The 20766-nt window shown below is 42.9% G+C and overlaps 1 protein-coding gene across 1 annotated transcript in view; it reads left to right on the top strand.

Moving 5' to 3' along the window:
• The first annotated feature begins 2958 nt into the window (after positions 1-2958).
• Positions 2959-20766, top strand: part of syt7b (synaptotagmin VIIb) — a 73629-nt gene continuing 55821 nt past the window's right edge. Inside the window, 1 exon segment of the mRNA XM_076156060.1 lies at positions 2959-3035. Coding sequence (XP_076012175.1) covers positions 3002-3035 — 34 coding nt within the window. The 5' untranslated portion in view covers positions 2959-3001.

Below are 20766 nucleotides of genomic sequence, written 5' to 3'. Positions count from 1 at the left end.
TCAGTCTGTAAAATGGTCATGCTGCTCAATGTTGTCAAGTGATTCTAGTCCACATCCCTGTGTTCAAAGCTTCTAGTACCCATGGTGCTTTGTTGCTGTTGGGCGTCCCTGGGCTTTGGGATCATATTCCTGTATCTCAAACAGGTTTAGCATCAAATTTGTGGTGATGTTGTGTGTTTTGTGTGTTAATTTGAGAGAGAGAGAGAGAGAGAGAGAGAGAGAGAGAGACTCCAGAATCACCTGTATGAATCAGAACAGGTGGAATCATCGCCTGATACAGCCTCAATTGTGCCAGGAGTTTGAGAATGATCACAGCACACAGGCAATGTTGATGCTACAACACTTGGGTCTCATCCATTCTAAAGGGACTGAAGAGCAAACAGTCGGAGAAGCAACCTCTCTCCCCTCATGTGTGCGTTCTAACCTCTGCTTCCTGTAGAGAGAAGCAAACACTGCAGAGCTGTCAGAGCTGAAGGGAACACAAATGTGGTGAAACATGAAACGTGGAGTTATGGAGTATCAGTGTTCAGTTAGAGGGGTGGAGATGGATGGATGAAAGTATTGATCTTTGAGAACCATCAACTTGTTGTGTAGATCTGTCATCTTGTGTGTGTCTGGGGGTTTCCTTTTTCGTTGCTGTTTAGTAACACAACATTGTCACTTCAATCGCTTTAATACCTTTAATATTGATGATGATGAAGATGCCGACATCAGACTGGCAGTGTGAACGTCTCCTCGCTCTCCTCCGTCAGTGCTGTCGGTGTCACTGCCAACCCCCGGTGGATTACAATGTGTCATGAGCTGACAAAAGTTGTGTTGTGACTTGTGTTGATGAAGGTATTTTGAGTTGAGAGAAGACACAGACACTGTGGCCGGCTAATAAATATGCATTCTGAAGATGTGTGAGAAGGATGAGGGTGAGGAGAGAGAGAGAGAGAGAGAGAGAGAGAGAGAGAGAGAGAGAGATGATGCAATCAGACATTTGAAACAGAAAAAATACATGCAAAGACTAGAATCAGTGTGGAATGAACATCTATAGCAGAACCAGAAGAGCGTCTTTACACCAACACAGACATCACGGAATGCCAGAGGTGCTGTGACAGAGTGAGACACAGAGCGAGAGAGACAGAGGTGTGAGACACAAACAGGTGTGAGGAGAAACTGTCGCTCATCAACAGCAGCACAGCAGCTACACTTTCACCCTGCAGTCTCTCTATGCATCTGCAGACTTTGCAGGCAATTAATCACAACTTTTTGGTCCCGATGTGACTTCTTGGGGTTGCTCACATTTTGACATCACTTTATGGAGCAATCCCTAACTATTTCCTGTTGTCTCTGAAGTTTCTATTCCTGTATTTGATCCCTTGTAAGAGCATTTGTGTGTGAGATGGGTTTTCCACACAGATACAATAACTGCTATACAAAATGAGATCATTTGAAAGCCAGTAAGTGAATGAACGAGTCATCCAGAGTGTTGTGCCACTGCAATATTCTGTATTCACAATTCAGTTTATGTTCTCATGAAGCCACCACACACCCTCATTCCACTACTTTACTAATACTTATACATTTATAAATAGCATATACGTTGCAGGAATCATTTGTCCACGGTCTATTTCATAGATTTAGGCGCGATAACGATAGATCGGTGGAATAATGACCCCAATCATCAGCGCCTTCATGAATGTCACTGATTGAACTCTAACGCTAGAGGCCGCCAGTGAGCCTTGTTCTGAGTTGCTCCTCCGGGCGGACGTGAATTGGGAGTCAATGTGCCTTATCAGCTGTACAGACCTATTGGCTGCGATGACATGATGCTCATGATGAACACACACACACACACACACACACACACACACACACACACACACACACACACACACACACACACACACACACACACACACACACACACACACACACACACGGGCTTCAATACCTTTCAACTGGCATATGGAGAGCTTGGTGTAGGACAACAACACGAGTGCCTGAGACGGTTTAAATTGTCGAATGTATCCAATTAAAATTAATTGATGACAATAAAATCACCGGAAGTCTGTTCATACACGATGCGAGGTGCAAACCCGCTTCACGCTGCTCATTTGACTGTGTCACAATCCCATACAAAACAGTCAACATCAACCTGTTCTCCAGTCTGGTTGTGGGAAAAACTCACATTTGTCACCATAAGCACCTATTTCTCTTATATATTCTTCTACTTCTGCTCTACAATTGATTACTAGTATAGAGGAACGAGGACATGTGACACAATCACCAATACAGAATAGAATAGAAGGATAACATCATGTCATATCAAACGCATCTGTGCCATAATTCATATTTACACACCGCCCGCTCGTGTGACCGTGCAGCCTGTGATTGTCAACAACATCGTTACGTTTGTCAAATCAACTGGTTTTTGGTTTCAAAGAAGAAAGCTGAGCGCAAAATGTTCCCAAAAATCAGGGCACCTCGGAGGGAACCATCATGACCGAGGGCGCATGGAGGGAGACTACCCCGCTTTACTCCACACGTCACCCCGCCCGTGTGTCTGTGTGTCTGTGTGTGTGTGTGTGTGTGTGTATGTGTGTGTGTCTGCCCGCTGTCTCCTCCCTACAACCTTTACGGCGACCATCCCTCTGAGCCACTCTGAGACTGGGAGAGAGAGAGACGGAGGGGGAGAAAGTGTGTGTGCGCGCCCGTGTGTGTGTTTGTAAGAGAGAGAGAGAGAGAGAAGAGAGGAGGAGGAGGAGGAGGCAGCATCCATGCAGACTCCAAACATCACCTAGACTACCTGCTCAGGCACAAACAAGGGGAGGAGAACGCACAAGTGCAGGCGTGTCCGTATGCGTGTGAGCCCGGCAGGACAAGAAGCAGGGCTGGGAGCAGACATCCAACAATTGGGGACTAATAAGAGTTCACCTCCATCAAAACTCTGTGGGAGGGAGGAGCGAGAGGGGACTACACAGCTCTAAATGAGTAGACGGCGAGAAGAAGAGTCATGCATCTAAACGCAGAAGAAGACAACAGCAAAGGTGAGAAAGAAACATCAGCTGCCATCATCCTCATCATCCTCATCCTCATCCTCCTCATCAGGGGACACGTCTAAATGTCTCTGCCTCCCTCTGAGCAGCGAGATGCCCTTGAAGTGTGTCATGTTGCTTAAGTGTTGCTGCTGAGGGTCATGTTCCGGTAAGATGTTGGCACCTGCCCGGGTGTGTGTGTGTTTGCCAAACTGCCTCTCACCCAAACACACACACACACACACACACACACACACACACACACACGGCAGCTGTCTGACGCTGCGTGCAGCCAGGTGGTGAGACGGGCACTTGGGCACTTGTTGTACCCGCTGTGGGTCTCACATCCACGGCGGGGGTGACCTGAGTGGAGACGCACAAGGTCATCCATACCGATGAGCCGCCTGCATACCGACCGACCGACGGACCGCGGCGGCGCTTTGCTTGCGTGTGTTTTGCACAGTTGTCGGGTGTAACAGATTTACCGCCACATCACCGGTGTCCCTCTGCAGTCGGAGGGGAGGAGAGAGGGGGGAGACGTGATGGAGCAGGCGGCGTGTCATGAGACGAACCGCTAAGTAACGATGGAGTAAATAGGGAGCGCTGTGAGTGTGTGTGTGTGTGTGTGTGTGTGCGTGTGTGCGCGCGCGCGTGTCTTCTTCTCTGTCTGAGGCTGAGGTCACCGACTAACACCTGATGCTGCATGCAGAGCAGATCGCCTGTGACTCGTCCTGTGTGCACCACATCAGCAAAGAGTTTGTAAAGCATCATTTTATTTATATTACAGAGACAGTTTCAATGGCCCCTGACAAAAAGAAAAGATAAATGTATGACTTAACCTGCCAGACTGATTAGAGATCCACCCATCAGTTCTGTGTGTTTGAGGCTCTGGTTCAGTGTTGGTGGCTCCCACATTGTCCCTGGTGAAATAAGTTATTTGTGACTGAACTCCCGGCCAGGACACTACTCTGCCACACAGCAAGTGCACAAAACCTCCCCTGAAACACTTTCCATGTGATAATGATATGATATTGTTGGCAAGGGACTAACAACATTTCAATTTTATGTGCAGCTGTCAAGATTTATTGGCAGCTAATATCTTTGTTTTTAGCAGCTGTAAAGCACGCTGCTCTCTTCTGTGAGGAGTTCCCCCTTTGCAGTGAGCGGCGCCCTGCACACTGTGTGGTTCCTCATCCAAAATGTCTTATGACCTCACTGCCAGATAAGGTTTCACTGGGGACAAGAGATGAGTCACCATCTGCAACCAGAGGAGATTTCACGATTGTTTGACAGGCTTGACTGTGTGTGTGTGTGTGTGTGAGTGTGTGCATGCACGTGTGTGTGTAACCAAGGGAATGAGTGCAAATGTGTGCTAGAGTGGTGCACATCAGTGGAGGAGAAGAGATTTTCCATTGTTATGATCTACAATTATTCATCTGTAAATTTTGTAAAGCAATTCAGATCATTCATAACAATTTGTGCATTACCACTACTACTACGACTACTACAACTACTACAACTATTACTCCTACTACTACTACTTTGAATGATAATATTGATAATAATATCAAAACAATGGTAATAAATATTGAAACTTTCTAGGAAACATACTGAATTTACAAATGATACAAAGATGAATTCATTTCTTCAAGTAACTATGATCCACCACTTAATGACTGAGACCCATTTATAAAACAAAATAGATCCCAAATGCTGATTAATGTTTTTGAGAACATGTACATTTGAATCAAACAGCCAAATATTTGTGACATATTCAAGATTACAGGTTTTTTATTATGGCTTTATCCACTTTTTCCAGCCAACAGAGAGTTTTTGCCTACTGTGTCAAAATGTATTAGATCAGTAGTGTAGATGAATCGTAGAAAAATACAGTTTAACCTTAAGCCTTGATTGTCAATGTATTTTAAGTTGACTTAAGTTAAGTTGACTGAGGAAAGATGTTTTCATTTGGCCTCAATGTGTAATATAGTGTTTGTAATGGAGCTGATAGGAAAATGTGCTCATGCAGGGTCACAAACAAGCTCTTTAAGTGCAAACTGCAAGGCTAACTGTAAAGAAACACATCCATCTGATTAGATGCGACTCTACCCTCTAATGCCAGAGAATATTACATTAACTGTAGAGCCAGTGAGCTAAATGAAGGGCTCCATGGAAGGAATGTGAGTTGGTACAATGTCCCCATTGGGAAGGCGATACAAACGGGTGTATGTTTGATTCGACCAGGACATCGTCTGAGTGACTTACAATTAAAAAACCTCAACCATAGAATTGAAACATCTGCCTCTTTGTTAATCGGGGTACAGTGTCTGGAATGTCACATAATGAAATACAAGATGTGGTTACATTAAAGATGAGTGTGCACACGGGTGCGCTTAGGCTTAGTAGAATTATTCTATTTCAGACTTCCTTTGAGTGTTAAACAGAATCAAACATTCACTGCCTCATTTGTGTCTTTGTGAGGTCACAAGTTCATATTTTCATCACACCATCACACAATATGTGGCGACTGACGCTGCATAACACACTTTCATTTTCACAAATATCAATTGGCCGTCCAAGAGATGAAGAATATCAGACTATCACACACAACTTGTTCAAGTCGTAATGCTTGGAACAACTGCACAGAATATGACATGATAAACAATACACACCGTCGCCTTATGTACTCTACTGTTAGATGAATACACTTCATAAAAGAAAGAAATGAATGTAGTGTGGAGCACAAAGAGTCGTCAAGTCTTCCTGGTGTGTTGTAATCTCTGCAAAAAAAGGACAGTTGTAATAGTCAGGTGTCAATTTGGTCTCAAGGTGGAGAAGAGGCTCTTTATTAATCCATTACATGGAGTCCCAGAGGTACATGCTTATCATTACACTTCTCTCACATTTAGATGAGAGTGTTTTATTGCATTACAGTTTAAATATAATGAAATGCAATTTTTTTATGGCTTTCAGACAATGTGTGAAAGAGAGTGGAGAGAGTGGTAATTAATAGCATCAGAAAGTAAATTTATTTTTATCCCCTCTGTAACCACATTGCTTGGAAACAAGCTCAGATGAACAGACCGCTGGAACAAGAGGACAGTAAGGCCATGAAAGCAGAAGTATGGCTCCGTTTGACTTGGCTGCATACATATTTACAACCGAGGGGCTGAAAGACGCACCAAGTGTCATGAAAAGAGAGAGGGAGAGGGAGCGAGAGAGGGAGAGTGCAAGAGTGGCTGTGATGTGTGAGAAAACCATGTCAGGAGGGAGAGAGAGAGAGAGAGAGAGAGAGAGAGAGAGAGAGAGAGAGAGAGAGCATGGTTGGACACTTGCTTCAGTAGACTGTCACATTGATTTCCCTCATGGTGTCCAATCTGAACTGAAGGTATCAAGAAAATGTTCTGTACCACAGTGTATGTGGTGTGTGAGTGTGTCCATGTGTGTGTAAGTAGACATGCCTGCAATCTTTCATAAGTGAAGACAGCATCTTAATTGTTCTCTTCATTCCCCTTTGCTCTCCCCTTCCTCACTTGACCCTGTTTGCCATCCTGTCTGGCTTCTACTTTGCAATTACTGCTAAGTAGGAGCGAGCAGGCAAACAGACCAGAGATGGCAGGGAAGATTTTGTAATCCGGACGAGGTTGTATCAAGAAGCAAGCCCACTACCAGCAGTGTGGGTTGGAAATGTTACTGGCAGATATAGGGGCTGGTGGAGAAAGACAGAAATAGATAATTGGAGACAGAAGAAGAGGGAGTAGAAATTTAGAGAGAATATCAGTGTAAAGCCTCCCAGAAGTGAGCACTTCTGAAGAGGAAGCAGAAGAGACAGAGAGACATACATAGTATGCCTTTTAATCAGTCCAGTCTAAAGCAACGAGGGTCTCTAGATACTCTACAAGGAGGGAATCACATGTACATAGGACAGAAAGAGGGAAGCAAGAGGGTGGATGTGTCTATTTCAATACTCATTGATGAAAATTTGCGGGAACTGTGGGATCCAAGTTCTCTTATCTATGCAGGCAATAAGAGCCACTATAGATTTTGTTCTCTTCTAAGAACATTACATCCACATAATCTCAAATTTTGAACACTCAAAGAAGGTACAGTATTTGGCCCACTCCACTCAGGGAGGACTCAGTGGCGTGGGACATGTTCTCATCACGACTTGTTTTGTTAACATGGGGATGGATTAGTGTGGGTGATATTCCGGGAAACGGCTCTATTCCCACTGTACATGACTCTATCGGCTTAGAGTCTGCGAGTATGGACAAAAAGCTACGATATGTTAGCATCTGGCTAACAAGAGTGCCTAGTTTATGTGTTCTGTAGGATCTGTCACAGTATCAACATCGCTTTTTTAAACACGAACCTGGAATTTCACACTGCAAAGGTCCGAGTCTGTTCTTATTCCACTGCTGGTTGTGTACATACATGCTGTGCCTCTATCAGGCAGCTGCGGTGGCTCTGTAGTCTGAGGGCAGCTGCTCGTTTAGCTCGCTCTCCGTAGAGCGGCAGATCAATAACAACAGTCTTTAATTTCGTAACATACTGAGGTAGTTGATGGGGAAACGGGGATCAGGCATGTGGAGCTGGGGAAAGAGGCCATGAGGTATTCTGATTGGATGTCAGAACCCCGTCATTGGTTCTGATCAGAGCTCACTCCTGATGTTCCACCTGCTCTCCGTATCACTAACGGCTTCACCCTTTATATTTTTCTAATGAAGAATGAGACTCCAAGTAAAGCACATGAAGGGCCTCATAATTACTGTTCTATATTAATCTCAAAGCAAGTGATGGATTGAAACTATGCCCAGACACCTACATTTTGCGAGAACAAATCCATTAAAAGTCCAATTTAGAGGGAGTGTTGGCAGGAATTAGAGTGGTTTTGTCTTCTGTGACACAGGAGGAGAAACGTGTCGACCAAAAAAACGATGACAATGTGGAATTGTGTGACTCCCATCTCAGCCCACGATGGCCTGGTGTGACTCTGAAAGACTCTCAGGATGAGTAACACACACAGCCTATTTGTGGTTCGTTCGCCTGCTCAGAGTGGAGAATGAGAGAGGAGGAGAGAGAGAGAGAGAGAGAGAGAGAGAGAGAGAGAGAGAGAGAGAGAGAGAGAGAGAGAGAGAGACGGAGAGAGAGAGAGAGAGAAAATTCCATCAAGAATTAGCGAAAAACCTGCCTCTTCTCATATTATTGAACAGTACACAAAAATAATTGATTGGTAGCTGGATGGCTAGACTGATGGTACAGATGGATGGAGGAAAGATGAAAAGAACAGGCGATACAAGACGTGTGCACCCCACCTAGACGGAGCGTGGCGATGGAAACAGGATATTATAAGAACAGATATCAGCAGTCTAGCCAGGAACAGATGGTGAGACAGATCTACGCACAGACAGGATCTTCCTGCCAATACGAGGCTGACAGAATAGTGTCAGCGTGAGTGTATACATGCGCAGAAGCACACAAACACTGATTTGGACTTGTAAAAGTCCTGATGAAGCAGCACAGATGAGACGGGAGGATCCCCATCACCGTTGCTCCCCTAACCCATCATTTCCTCTCTCCTTCTTTGCTTAGTTTCCTCTCCTTTTCCATTTTCAGCCACCAACCAATCCTCTTCTACAAACCCTCCATCTACCCTTCAATGTTCCTTACTGTATTACTGAGAAATGTTATGTAAAACAGACGGATTCTATTCAATAACTCTTGCTTGAGCCATATACTTTCATTTGACCTTGTTTTGCAGCCCACTCTGATTGGAAGACTTTATGATTTCTTTTTACAGTCAGTAGGCTTGCAATATAATTAAATAAGATGGTGCAGTAAAGCTCTCTGTAAGTATTAAATGTTGCACCTATGTTTACCTGACAGTTAATGATGTTTGCATCTTGTCAAACGCACAGCAGACACCCACGCCCAAACATCACCCTGGGGTGTTTGTCGCGGGTGCCCGTCCCTGTCATGCTCAGGAGAGACTTTCCAACCTGCTCCAGCTCACCTTGATGAGCACACACTGGCCCTGGCACGCTTCCAACAAATCTCCATATTTCACCGGCCTAACAAGCCAGCCCACCATTTGCCTTTAGCTTATTGCGTTCCGACAAGATCAAGTTGGGATTTGCTGAGGCTCTGCAGTCGAGCTTCCACGTTGACGTCACTGGTGGTGCACTGTCTTGTTCCAGCACTGCACTGGTACGAGCTTATCTCCCATTGTTCATCTCACAGTAACAGTCAAGACATGAGTCTTAACGAGGAAGGAGTGTGTGAGATGAAACCATGACACTTTCTTACCAAGCTGTTGCAATACCACAAGTGTGCGGCTGATGCGAACGCACCACTCCTGCTCTTTCAGACAGAACCGCATGTCTGACACATGAATCCTCAGACCAGAGAATATGGGAATTTGAGCCGCTTGCACTTCATCTGCCAGTTTCACTGTCTTCCGAGGACTGATGATCTGTGATGTGCAGCGGTTTCTCCTCCAATAGTGAAAGTGGAGGTCTGCGTTGCCTGATGAGGCGGTTTGCCTTAGGACGTTGCCTCCAAGGACAATGTCTGCTGCAACCTTCAACGTCTGGTCACTGCGCGGCCATTTCTGGCCATTTGGGAACAGGCTGAAGATGTGCTCCGGTGTTCCTCTCCTGAGGCACACAGGTCCTGATGGTGACTCAGCCTTACTCTTGCTGAACATTTTTGACAGGATTGTGCAGAGGCAGTGATATATTTTGAGAAATTCAGTGTAAATAACCATCAAATGTAAATACCTGAACATTTTCACCTTTTCTATCTGTCTCATCCATTTGTTTTGCTCCCTTTCCCTTTCCCTGATATCTAATTACACTGTATGTGCAGTACACCTACGTTGCCTGTGTTACTGTTGACTACACACATGTAATCCTGGCCCTTCCTTGCTCATCAGTAGTCTGCTCACTCCTGGGGAAGAGCTCTTACTGTCTATGGGCCAGCACTGTAAATTAGTGTGGTCTGGTGATCTGGGAATCTGTTTGTGGGTTTGTGAGTGTGTTTCTATACATATTTTTTAAAAGCCTGGTAGAGGCTGACCGGATCGCTTTAACCTCACAATACACTTAGTGATATTCCACTTAGCAAACCAACAAACACCCACTACCTGTATAATGCCACTGATGATTGTAACTGCTATAGTATATACACTTACCTCTCCTTAGGGGAATTAGATTTGAAGAGCGCCTGTGTGTGTGTGTGTGTTTTTTTTCATTGGTGTGTGAGACCGTCCACATCCATTTTTGCATCAGTGTCAAGCAGCTCCAACATCACTTCAGTTTCCACCTGCTTTTAATGGACGATTTTTATTTTTGCTGTGTGTCTAAAAGCCATCACACATTTAAAACGCTTAAATTGGAGTAATGGAAATGGTGACAGGGGGATGGAAAGAGGATGGAGAGCAAAGGTGACAATCCACTGAGAATTTTGCCGAGGAGAACAAAGCAGGCGAAAGGGAGACGATCTGAGGAGTGAGGAAATAATAAGGCCGGACCACCTGAGCCCCAACATAGGCAGCAGGTCTTCATTCAGGCAACAGTTGCTTCTTTAGAGGCTCAGCCAAACACATTGCTCTGCGTTTTACACTCGACACCAAATACACACGCGTTTGCTGTCTGAATGGATCGACAAGTGGCAAATTCTCTGATCTAGGAGTGAACAAAAGGGTCGCAACAGTAAAATATTGGATCTATCGGTCTTGAAGCACAGGTTTCTTATTCACAGATTAATGAGCTACAGAATTATTGGAAACTCAGCCAATATTGATGTCGATTTCAATAAATATTAACCGCAAATTCTTCACAATAGAAGAATAGATTTGAAAAAGGTGCATGTATTTAGCCCCAGGTACCATAAAAGGAACATTTCATTGTGAAATTCATTATTCATATTGAATATTTCATGGCCAAAAGTTCTAGATTCATATCTAACAATAATTAGTTATTGGGAGTTTTCAGTCTATCCAGCTTTTCCTGTGTGGTATTGGCGTCAGTAGTTTGAGCAAGCACATCCAACTGAAGGCCAGCAGGCTCTGATTCAATGATTAGAGTTGAAGAACAAAGTTTTATAAATACTAATTAGCTTCAGTTTGTTTTGCACAATCACACGTGTGAAGAAAACTGAGTGAATGTTTTCATTCTGCTTTAATGTTCTTCCCCACTGTGCGTTGATTGCTGTGTAGAGTTACACTACGTATATGTATTGCTTCAACAATCCAATTCCAATTAGGGCCCTTAGAAAGAAGAAGTCCTAATTTACATCTTATGCACCAATGTCAATCCTCCCTACATGGTTTGCCACATCTGCAGTGTAAAGATTTCACATTAATCACATTCAATGACCTGCAAGTCCACAACTCTGTTTAGCCAATATAGAATATTTATATCCAAGCAGGTGTCATTGTGTGTCAAAATTCCATCTGCAGGTTTAAATCTGCGTAAACAGAGCCTACAGAGACTGATCCTGTAGAACAGCTGGCAGATATGAACCCATCAAGCGCAGATAGCAGGCATGTTCATTAGCTGTGTGTGACGGTTTAGCTCAGCCATCCAGGTAGTAGGAAGATAAAGTTAAAGTGCAATCACTGGACTGTAAAATTAGATTGAAGATGTTTATTTCCAACTACTATTTATTCCCATTTAGCTCAGTTTGACACATGGAGGGTCACAGGTTTTTCTGGAAGAAAAGGCATCTGTCTCATCACCGTAAATGAACAAACCAAACGATAGCGAAACATCCTCAATCCGATATTCCGCGCCTATGACTGCGCAAGGTCACAATCCCATAAAAACTCAGGTTTTTGTTTGTAAGTTAATGTATATAACTTTATTTCGGTGTGAGAGGAGAAGAAGAAGTTTAAGATCCAAGAAGAATACTTGGGGGGGGGGGGGGAGGGAGAGAGAGGTAGGAAGGGTCAGAGGTGTGGTACAGTGATGTAAAAAGAGAAGTTCTGGGGTTTGCTGCGAGTTCTCCGGTCGTGTACTTGGTTGGAGTGATGGTTGCTGGAGGTTATACAGTTCCTGGAGAGAGAACTAGACAGTGAGAGGCAGCAGCAGCCAGTGTTTATTTATAAATAAACACTTTGAATAATTTAAAAGGAACCATCAAATGGCCTCATGGGTTATTCCCTGGTTGGATATGTAGGGGATGCAAACACAAATCCAGAATTTTCAAACATGGTCAGAGTCAGTTTGTATACACAGTATAATGTCCTCAGGAAGTGCAGCTGCATCAGGTCGCAATGGGAAAATGCTTAATCAATTTCGGTGACAGAAAACAGATATTACCATACCAAGGTTAACATGATAACATTATTAGACTACAGTTTGTCTGCTATCTTGGAATCTGTGCCATCAAAAAGATCCTTCATGCTGTTATTTCTCCATTCATTCACTCCCTCTCTCTCAGTCTTACACTCTATATAGGCGAAAAATATTTACACTGATGCGCTTTATGATGTTGCCCTACATCACAGTGTCTCCGAGGGCCCAGAAACACAAAGGCAGAAATAAATAGCAAAAAGGACGGAGCAAGCAATTATATAAGAGGATGTGTGATTGGGTGCATTGAATCTGTGTGTTAAATGCAGAGATGTGTGTTTGTGTGTGTTGGATAACATGAAAGGGACAGATGTATAAGTAGGGTAATAGTGTAAAATAAAAGAACCCCTTATTCACACATAGCCAGTCTGTTTGTCATAGAGTAGATCTGTAGATGTGTGTATGCTGTATTACTAGATAGACAAACGAACCTTATACAACGCACCGTTATTGTATAAATCTGTATTATACAAGCTGTATTTATTAACCAATGATTCATCCATTCAAATAAAAGGCTTGAGTAAAAAAAAAAAATATGAGGAAAACTATTTTCATACTTTTACAAAACAATGTTAGCAATGAAATATACTTACATTCTTAAAGTAATGACACATTCTGGAAAACAATTGCCCAGATTGTTGATGTTAAGAAACTAAGATTATTATTATTAGGTTATTCAAAAATATCTATCAACTTGGAACCAAAGAGGAATCTCATTTATATGACAAAACTGGCTGTGTCTATTTCTTGAGTTAAGGCTTCAGGCTTGGATTTATTTATTTTGTACAGCATGACCACATACAACACTGAGCTGCAACAACAAAGCTCTCCTCACAGTATTCATGAAAGAGATTATTTGCCTTTTTAAACACAAATCACACATTTCCACTGTCATGTCAAATGCTTGCTTCAATAACTACAAATCACACATTTCCATTTGTTCAAGAAACAAACATCTTCTACAGCGACTCCAACTCCTACAGATACATTCAAAAATATGTGCGCTGTCCTCCATTACACATCGTGCGGTCGCCATTTTGTACTAAATCATTGCGTCAAGTATTTGGCAAGTTTGACACTAAATATGCCAATTTATTAGATAACAGTGCATTACATTTTTTTTGTAAATGTACATTTACATAAAAAAGTACATTCGGTCAAGTCCGTAATACATGAGAATAAATTAAGTGCATTTATTAAATTCACAACTTTCCTTTAACTTTCGCAGTACACACTACTCCACACTCCACAGGTGCGTTAGCATTGGCGAGTAAGCACACAGCCTTTTATCAATGTATACACGCACACAAAACCTCTTACAACCCGTTTATCTGAACAACATTTGAAACAATCTCATCAACTACATATGTTCATCTCTTAAACTGTGTGTGTGTACATTTAAATAAAGGCAGAGTAGAAAGGGACACAGACCTTTAGCTGGTGCAGGTTCACTTCTTCGTCAATGTGCAGGCACCTAATTCTATACCTCTCGAGCGTCAATGCGCCATCTAGCGGCCTAGATTAGTAATTGCAGTGCCGTGACTTCTAATGCAATGAATTGCGCTTGAAACGAATGACAATAATTGAAAAAATACGAATAAAGATATGATGGGGGTGCCTGTTTTTTCCTCACTCTGCAATTAAACCTGCTTAACCTATTTACTTATGTATGCTCCAAAAATGGAGTTAGATTCAATTTTGATTCAGAGATTCAATGCTAAAGGGAACCAGAAACCAGAAAATGGTAATGTCATCTCTTCTGAAGGTCATAGGTCGGCCAAACGACTGCCGATTGGAGCAGGCCATTTCAGAAGCTGTCCTAAATGGATGAAACTGTCAATCAAAGCAGTGTAGGTGGGAGAGTGTGTAGCCGCAAACTAAGCTTCCACAGAATTCGGGGTCAGTTCCAGCTTCAAAATGACGGTAAGTTTGCATATTTTAGTGTTTTTATGGCTGAGAGAACTTTATAACCCCATCCATGACAATAATTAAATACCCATTTTTGTTTTGTAAAATGTGGCCTGTTGACTGTCTAATCACAGGGTGGTGATGTGGTTGTGGGTTGCTGTTATTGCCCTGCTAGTAATTTGATTTTAAGTGGTGAAATAACATATTCAAACTGCTTTCTGAAGTTTTAAATGTCAAATGTTTCCGACTAAAATCGTGTCTTGTGAGAACCTGCTTGCACAGAGGTCGTTGATACTTTTGTTAATTACAACAACCATAACTGGCACAAACTTGTGGTTTGTCACGTGTGTTAATTGCACGCTGCTGGTCATTTCGAGGGTTTGGCTGTGTGAGTGCTCCGATCGCTTTATTGATTAGATTGTCTGGTGTGTGGTGAGAGTTGCGTGATGCTCTGCTGTAGTGCTCATCTGCATGGTGGCATATCACTTAGTTAGACTCTGAACTGGGCCTCTGCAGGAGATGATGGCTCAGGGAATAGTCACATATCTAGTGCATCAGTTAATATTTAATATATTTAATTATTGCACAGAGCATAGTGGGCGGAACAGCAGACTACTGAAGTGAAAGAGAAGACATGACATCTTTGAAATCAGCAGTGTGGCTGTTTGCAGAGGATAAGAACGTTTTCTCCAGGCGGTATTTGATCGTTACTTTGAATCGGGTGCCCACAGACGTAATGTGACATTGGATTTCTGCACTTTACTGTATGAACGGCTCCAAACGGCTTCAGGTTATAGCTGAAGACCACAGCACAAACCTGCACACACACAGAAGAGAGAACACACTCTACCAGTGCAGAGGTCACACCCCAAAACTGACAGCCGACAATCACATCAAATCATACTCAGAACAACACAGATATTTCCTCAGAGCACGTCTGTTATATTATATGCAACCTGAACAACAACAACAACAGACTCTTCCAGCACTCGATACATAACAGCATCACCGATATCCAGCACTTAATGTCACAGTGCAGAAGGTTTTAGTTGTCGTGCCCTCCAGCTGCTGCAAGACGAAGCCGTGAGAGAGAAGAACGCAACGTCTCCTGTAAATTATATATGACATATTAGAGAGTATATTAAATTAATCATGACAAGGGAATCCAGCGTGGCTCCAATATTGAAACAGTCTACCTTTAATAATAACTAATTATGAACAGAGCCACAGCGGCGTGATGTGACCCGGCCAAATTCAGACGGGCAGGTCGGGGGGGAAAACACACGCCTGCTGCTTTACGCCTTCACATAATCGAGCTCTATCACACCTCGTTGAACAGTTTGTTTTGAATAGTATAAGGCTTGCACTGCTGAGATTTAAACACATTTCCATCCATCCATCCATCCATCCATCTATATGCTTGCTGGAAGATGCACAGAACTCCACATTAGCACATTTAGAGTTTGTGTTTCCCTGAGCTGCACACATTGTGAATGTGGAGCAGTGATGCGTGGGTTGTGTGGGCACATTTGCTAAACTGCAGGTCGGGTGGGTTATTAAGGAATGTACAGGCCGATCAGATCAGCCGGAGGAACGCAGAAGAGCGTTTTCAGTTGTTATAGGATAAATGTTTTCAAAATGCATGACTGAAGCCTAATTTTTTGGCTCGGCCTGTCTGAGTAAAGACTCACAGTGGCAAGCGTGAAGTTCATTCAGACACAGAGCTAAAAATAATGTGGGTGACAAGTGTGTGTGTGCTTGTGCTATCTGAGGATCCCAGAAACCCAAAGAAAACACACACGCATGAAGGGAACATGCAGACTGTGTGTGCGCACGTGAAATCTATAAACCAAACATGAAGGGAATAAAATCGATGTATATGTGGTTGCAGCTAACGGGTGTCTCTTAATTGCTTAGTAAATTTGGGATCAGACGTTTTACTGATGATTGGTTGGACAAATGACATGCTATCGACCCGTTTAATTATAGGTAACACCCTGGTGACCGTTTTATCCTCAATTACAGTATTCAATTAATTGGATTCTTGTTAAAGCACCTGCAGAGGGACTTAATAGGTGCTTCTGTGCACAGGTTAAAAATAAATTACAGGTCCAAACTTATTCCCTCAGTTAATGCTACTCTAAATTCAGTTAAAGATGTTTCCATTGGAGTATCAACTCTCTCTCTTCTTGGTATTCTCTGGACAAGACAATACAAAGACAGGTTACATAAGGCTACACTAGATGTTGCTGCACGATATGTCTACAGTTTCAAGTTGGAAAGTAGAGGGCTAGAGACGGTTTTAAGGTGGAAAGTAGAGGACTAGGGACGGTTTTAAGGTGGAAAGTAGTGGACTTAAGCTGGATTTAAGGTGGAAAGCAGTGGACTATAGATGGTTTAAGGTGGAAGGTAGTAGATCACAGATTTATATCTTGAGGAATGAGTGCTGTAAAGTGTAAATACTGACTTCAGAAGAGTCGGCAGCTGCGAAATGATAGTGGAGTATGTAAAATGATATCAAGGACTGCCATCATGAAGAGTTGATGATGTTAATTTCCCCCGTATTTACGGTAAAACAAGCAAACAGCCTTTCGTCATAGCTATGGCTCTTAAAAGATGAAGCCTCTTTAGGGATTAGGCAACATTAAATGACAGAATATGTCTCAGGAATTTAGGAAATCTCACGCAACGAATTCAACTTATTGCCGTGAGCAACAGAAAGAAGTGAGCTGGCTGACTGAGGGAAGGCAAGAAGGCGTGGAGAAGCGAGACAGGTGAAGCGAGGGCATGAAAGAGGCTTATTCACTCAAATGTTATGTGTTAATGTGGCGTCTGCGTCCTCTATACGTCTCAGATTGTCTGAAGTTTTTTCCTTAACTTGCACACAACACCATCCTGGAACGGAAACGCCCACTGAGTTCTAAAAATACGCTTTGTTGCTAACAGCGCTCATCTACGTTCCTCACCCTGAACCCTCTCAGATCCTCACAGGGTTGTTTTTCTAAACACCTCCCAGCTGCAGTCGCTGTAGTGAAACTGACTTTTCCGCAGAGTGAAGTGAGTGCTTATGGAGGAAGCTGGCTGTTGCTACATCGCAGTCTGTGTGTACCTTCCATCTCAAACAGCTCGGTGATTTAAACCCACAGCACTTCTGGGATCCTCAACAACCTCTATACTTCCGCACAGAAGTGATGCATTGCCTTCACCAGACAACACACTCCCACTTAGGCTGTAATTCAATCACAACATCAAACCCCATCATTTACACACTTTGCTGTCCGTAACAACAGGCCAACAGTAGGGCTGACCGTAACAGTCCCAGCCCAGATTGTAGTAATGATGGTTTGAAGAGACACGGATGGATTGACACAAACCGCTCTACAATTTGGGAGCAGTTGGACATTGTGTGTGTGTGTGTGTGTGATTACAAAATCCTGCCTCTATTTTTCCCACAGTAAAGAAACCAAATGACCTCTGCTCGAAAATTTCTATGGCACAAAATAGCCAAAATTTCCTCTTCACCACTTCAGACAGAAACTAATGAACAGAGACCCAATGTCTGTGTTCATGGTCCCTGGAGAGTTGAGACTAATATTTCTAGGGCCCTACTCCAGACCTCAATTTCCACATTTGTTAAAGAAATGTTAAATGTTTTAAAAATGTAGAGGGCGGATCATTATGAAGCTTCACTGAGGATTCATTCTTTAACCCCAGGTTCCTTGGGACAAACAGACTATAGCCTTACTAATGGCAAGGCTCTAATAATAGCCATCTGTATGTCACATGTTCACATTGTGTGGTTGTAACATGCATTGCCATTGCCTTTAGGGACTTCTCTCATGGCGTTTAAAACCTTTTAGTCCTATTGTGCTTTCTGTTTTGTTTTGAAATGGATCTCCACAAAAGCTCCAATTTGCGTCTCTAGAGCTCCATTTCTGACGTGATGCAAAACATGACAAGGAATTATCAACTTAAGTGAGTAATATGGCTGTTGGTATGGCAACAGGTGATATGGCAGGCAGGGCGAGGCATTCAGGCTACACCCACCTGAGCGTCGGCTCACATTACCAGATCTGGTGGTAGATGAGTGAAAACAGAGCTGTCCCTTGACTGAGTAAGTTTTTATGACTTTGCTTCAGGCAATTTTCTACCAGAAATCTTCATTTGTCTTTTGTAAGTATAAAGCAAAGATGGCTACGGTGCCAAATTAGTTTCTATTTATATCCAGGTTCAAAACGAAATTGATGGCAAATTGCAGCTTCCGATTCAAAATAACTCAGTTCAGGGAGTTGCACTGGGAAGATGAAGCAGCGGGACATTTTCTTTCTTCTTCCTCTTCTTTCTCTTGACTTTTGGGTGAATTTTCTCATAAATATGTCCCAGCTGTATGGATTAAATGGTTTAATTGTGACTGAGAGCACACTTGAGTCTTTGGCTTTCTCTGGATTGGATTTGTGGCTTGACGATGAAGGCAACATATCATTTCTTCCATTCTTCACATTTCACTCTCAGGTTGTCTTCTCGTCCACAGTTTGCCATCTGTTCCTCCTGCTTAGCCTGAGAAAGTGCTTTTGTAAACCCATCCCTCTCTTTTCCTCTTGTCTTTACTACATGACACATAACCTTTGCTTTCTCAAGACATTAACCACCGCAACAACAACAACAAACAAGCCGTCGCCATTCTTTTCCCTTACCAAAGTGTGAATGTGGCAAAGAGCTTTCTACGCTACAAAATGTGAAAAATTCTCCCTGCTGTCATGGAGTGTGACAAATATATTAATGCTCAAATTAATAGTATAGGCCACTTTTCAAGGATGATATTAAAATGTGATTTTAGCGTAGTAATTGAAATTTCATAGTGCCTGGTAGCGATATTGTTTTCATAATGGAATGGGCCACTGGCAAATATTCTTTAAGAAAGTTTCCTTTAATTCAGTTTACACTGCATTAGCGTTACACAGTTAAACTGAATAAATGATCAGCGTGTGGCCCAGACAAGGCGCTCATGGACTTCAACGTTTGTCCTCGTCTGACTTCATTCATTTGAAGCAACAATGCTGTCTCTTCAACGTCTGTTGGCTTGTATCCCAGCTTCTAACCAAGAAAACAACCACATTGTAGAGTGCACTATAAATGCAAAACCATTACGCAATACCAGCAGGTGAGTCAACCATGAAATGATGGTCAGTCTCGTCTCACGTCAAGTCAAGTGTAGTGGAATGTAAGATCCTCAATTTCTGTGTTCTTCATCAAAGGAAAGAGGAGACTGTTGTTGCTGTACATGAACAGCTTAAAAGTATTATAGTTAGTAGAATAGAAAGTGACATCAAAACATCAAGTTATAATTAGAAAATGCACAACATCAACACATTGTATGATATTGACACACTGGTTGGTGTGTGTCAGGATTTACTAATTGCAGCAATTATGTATAATGAAGATTAAGATGCATCAAAGTGAAAATGAATTAATAGAATGAATCCCTAAATGAAATTATTACCGATTTATTTATTTTTAAAATATTCCAAAAAAAAAACAACATTACAAACACTGCAACAAAGACACGGGTGCATCCTGGACAGGTTGCCAGTCCATCACGGGGCTAACACACACACACACACACACACACACACACACACACACACACACACACACACACACACACACACACACACACACACACACACACACACACACACACACACACACACACACACACACACACACACACACACACACACACACAATTCACACAAATTCACACTCTCATTTCACACCTATGAGCAATTCTGCATTTCCGATTGAGCTAACCTTTGGAGTTGGGAGGAAAGCAAAGCATTTGGAGGAAACCACTGCAGAAAAAGGCAGAACTCCACAGAAAGGCCTTCATCCAGGAAACATTCTATATTGTTGCACTTTTGCCAAATAGTTTGAGAGCAAAAGTGTCTCCAGTGCTACTGTATTGACCTTTCATAACCACAGACACCCAATTCACTCCTTTCCTCCCGTTGCTCTGCTCTCCGTTGCAAAGTCACCTTCAGTCCCAGGAATAATGACGCTCTGTAGTGTCACATGCCAAACAACAACGGCCCGGTCATTTTACAGAGCAGCCATAATGGCCACTTCCCCTCTCAGATTCTGACCTTGAGACACCGTGCCGCCTGTAATCGCACACATTTTTAAAAGTAGTCCTGATGTGAGGCGGGTGGGGGATGGGGGTCCATCCTGGCTGCTTAATGGGCTCAAACTAGAGCACAGGATGACATTAGCAGTCTTCCATGAGCTAGACCTTCTCTTGTCAAACAGACGGGACACAGTCTTACTAATGATCTGACTGCTCCTCAGGCTGTTCTGGAGCCCAACCCCGACCGCCTCACCGCTCCAGCCGCAAACACGGCGCCCATGGTCTCTGTGCCCCTGGTATATGTGCCTTTGTGCCTGTGTCTATCTGCCTTTATGCACCAGTGAGACTGGAAGGC

The sequence above is a fragment of the Genypterus blacodes genome, unplaced genomic scaffold (assembly GCF_046128005.1).
Source record: "Genypterus blacodes isolate CSIRO-AG114 ecotype Tasmania unplaced genomic scaffold, CSIRO-AGI_Gbla_v1 ptg000067l_1, whole genome shotgun sequence".
NCBI lineage: Eukaryota > Metazoa > Chordata > Actinopteri > Ophidiiformes > Ophidiidae > Genypterus > Genypterus blacodes.
The sequence above is the reverse complement of the archived record's forward strand: the minus strand, read 5'-3'. Positions and strand labels throughout refer to the sequence as shown.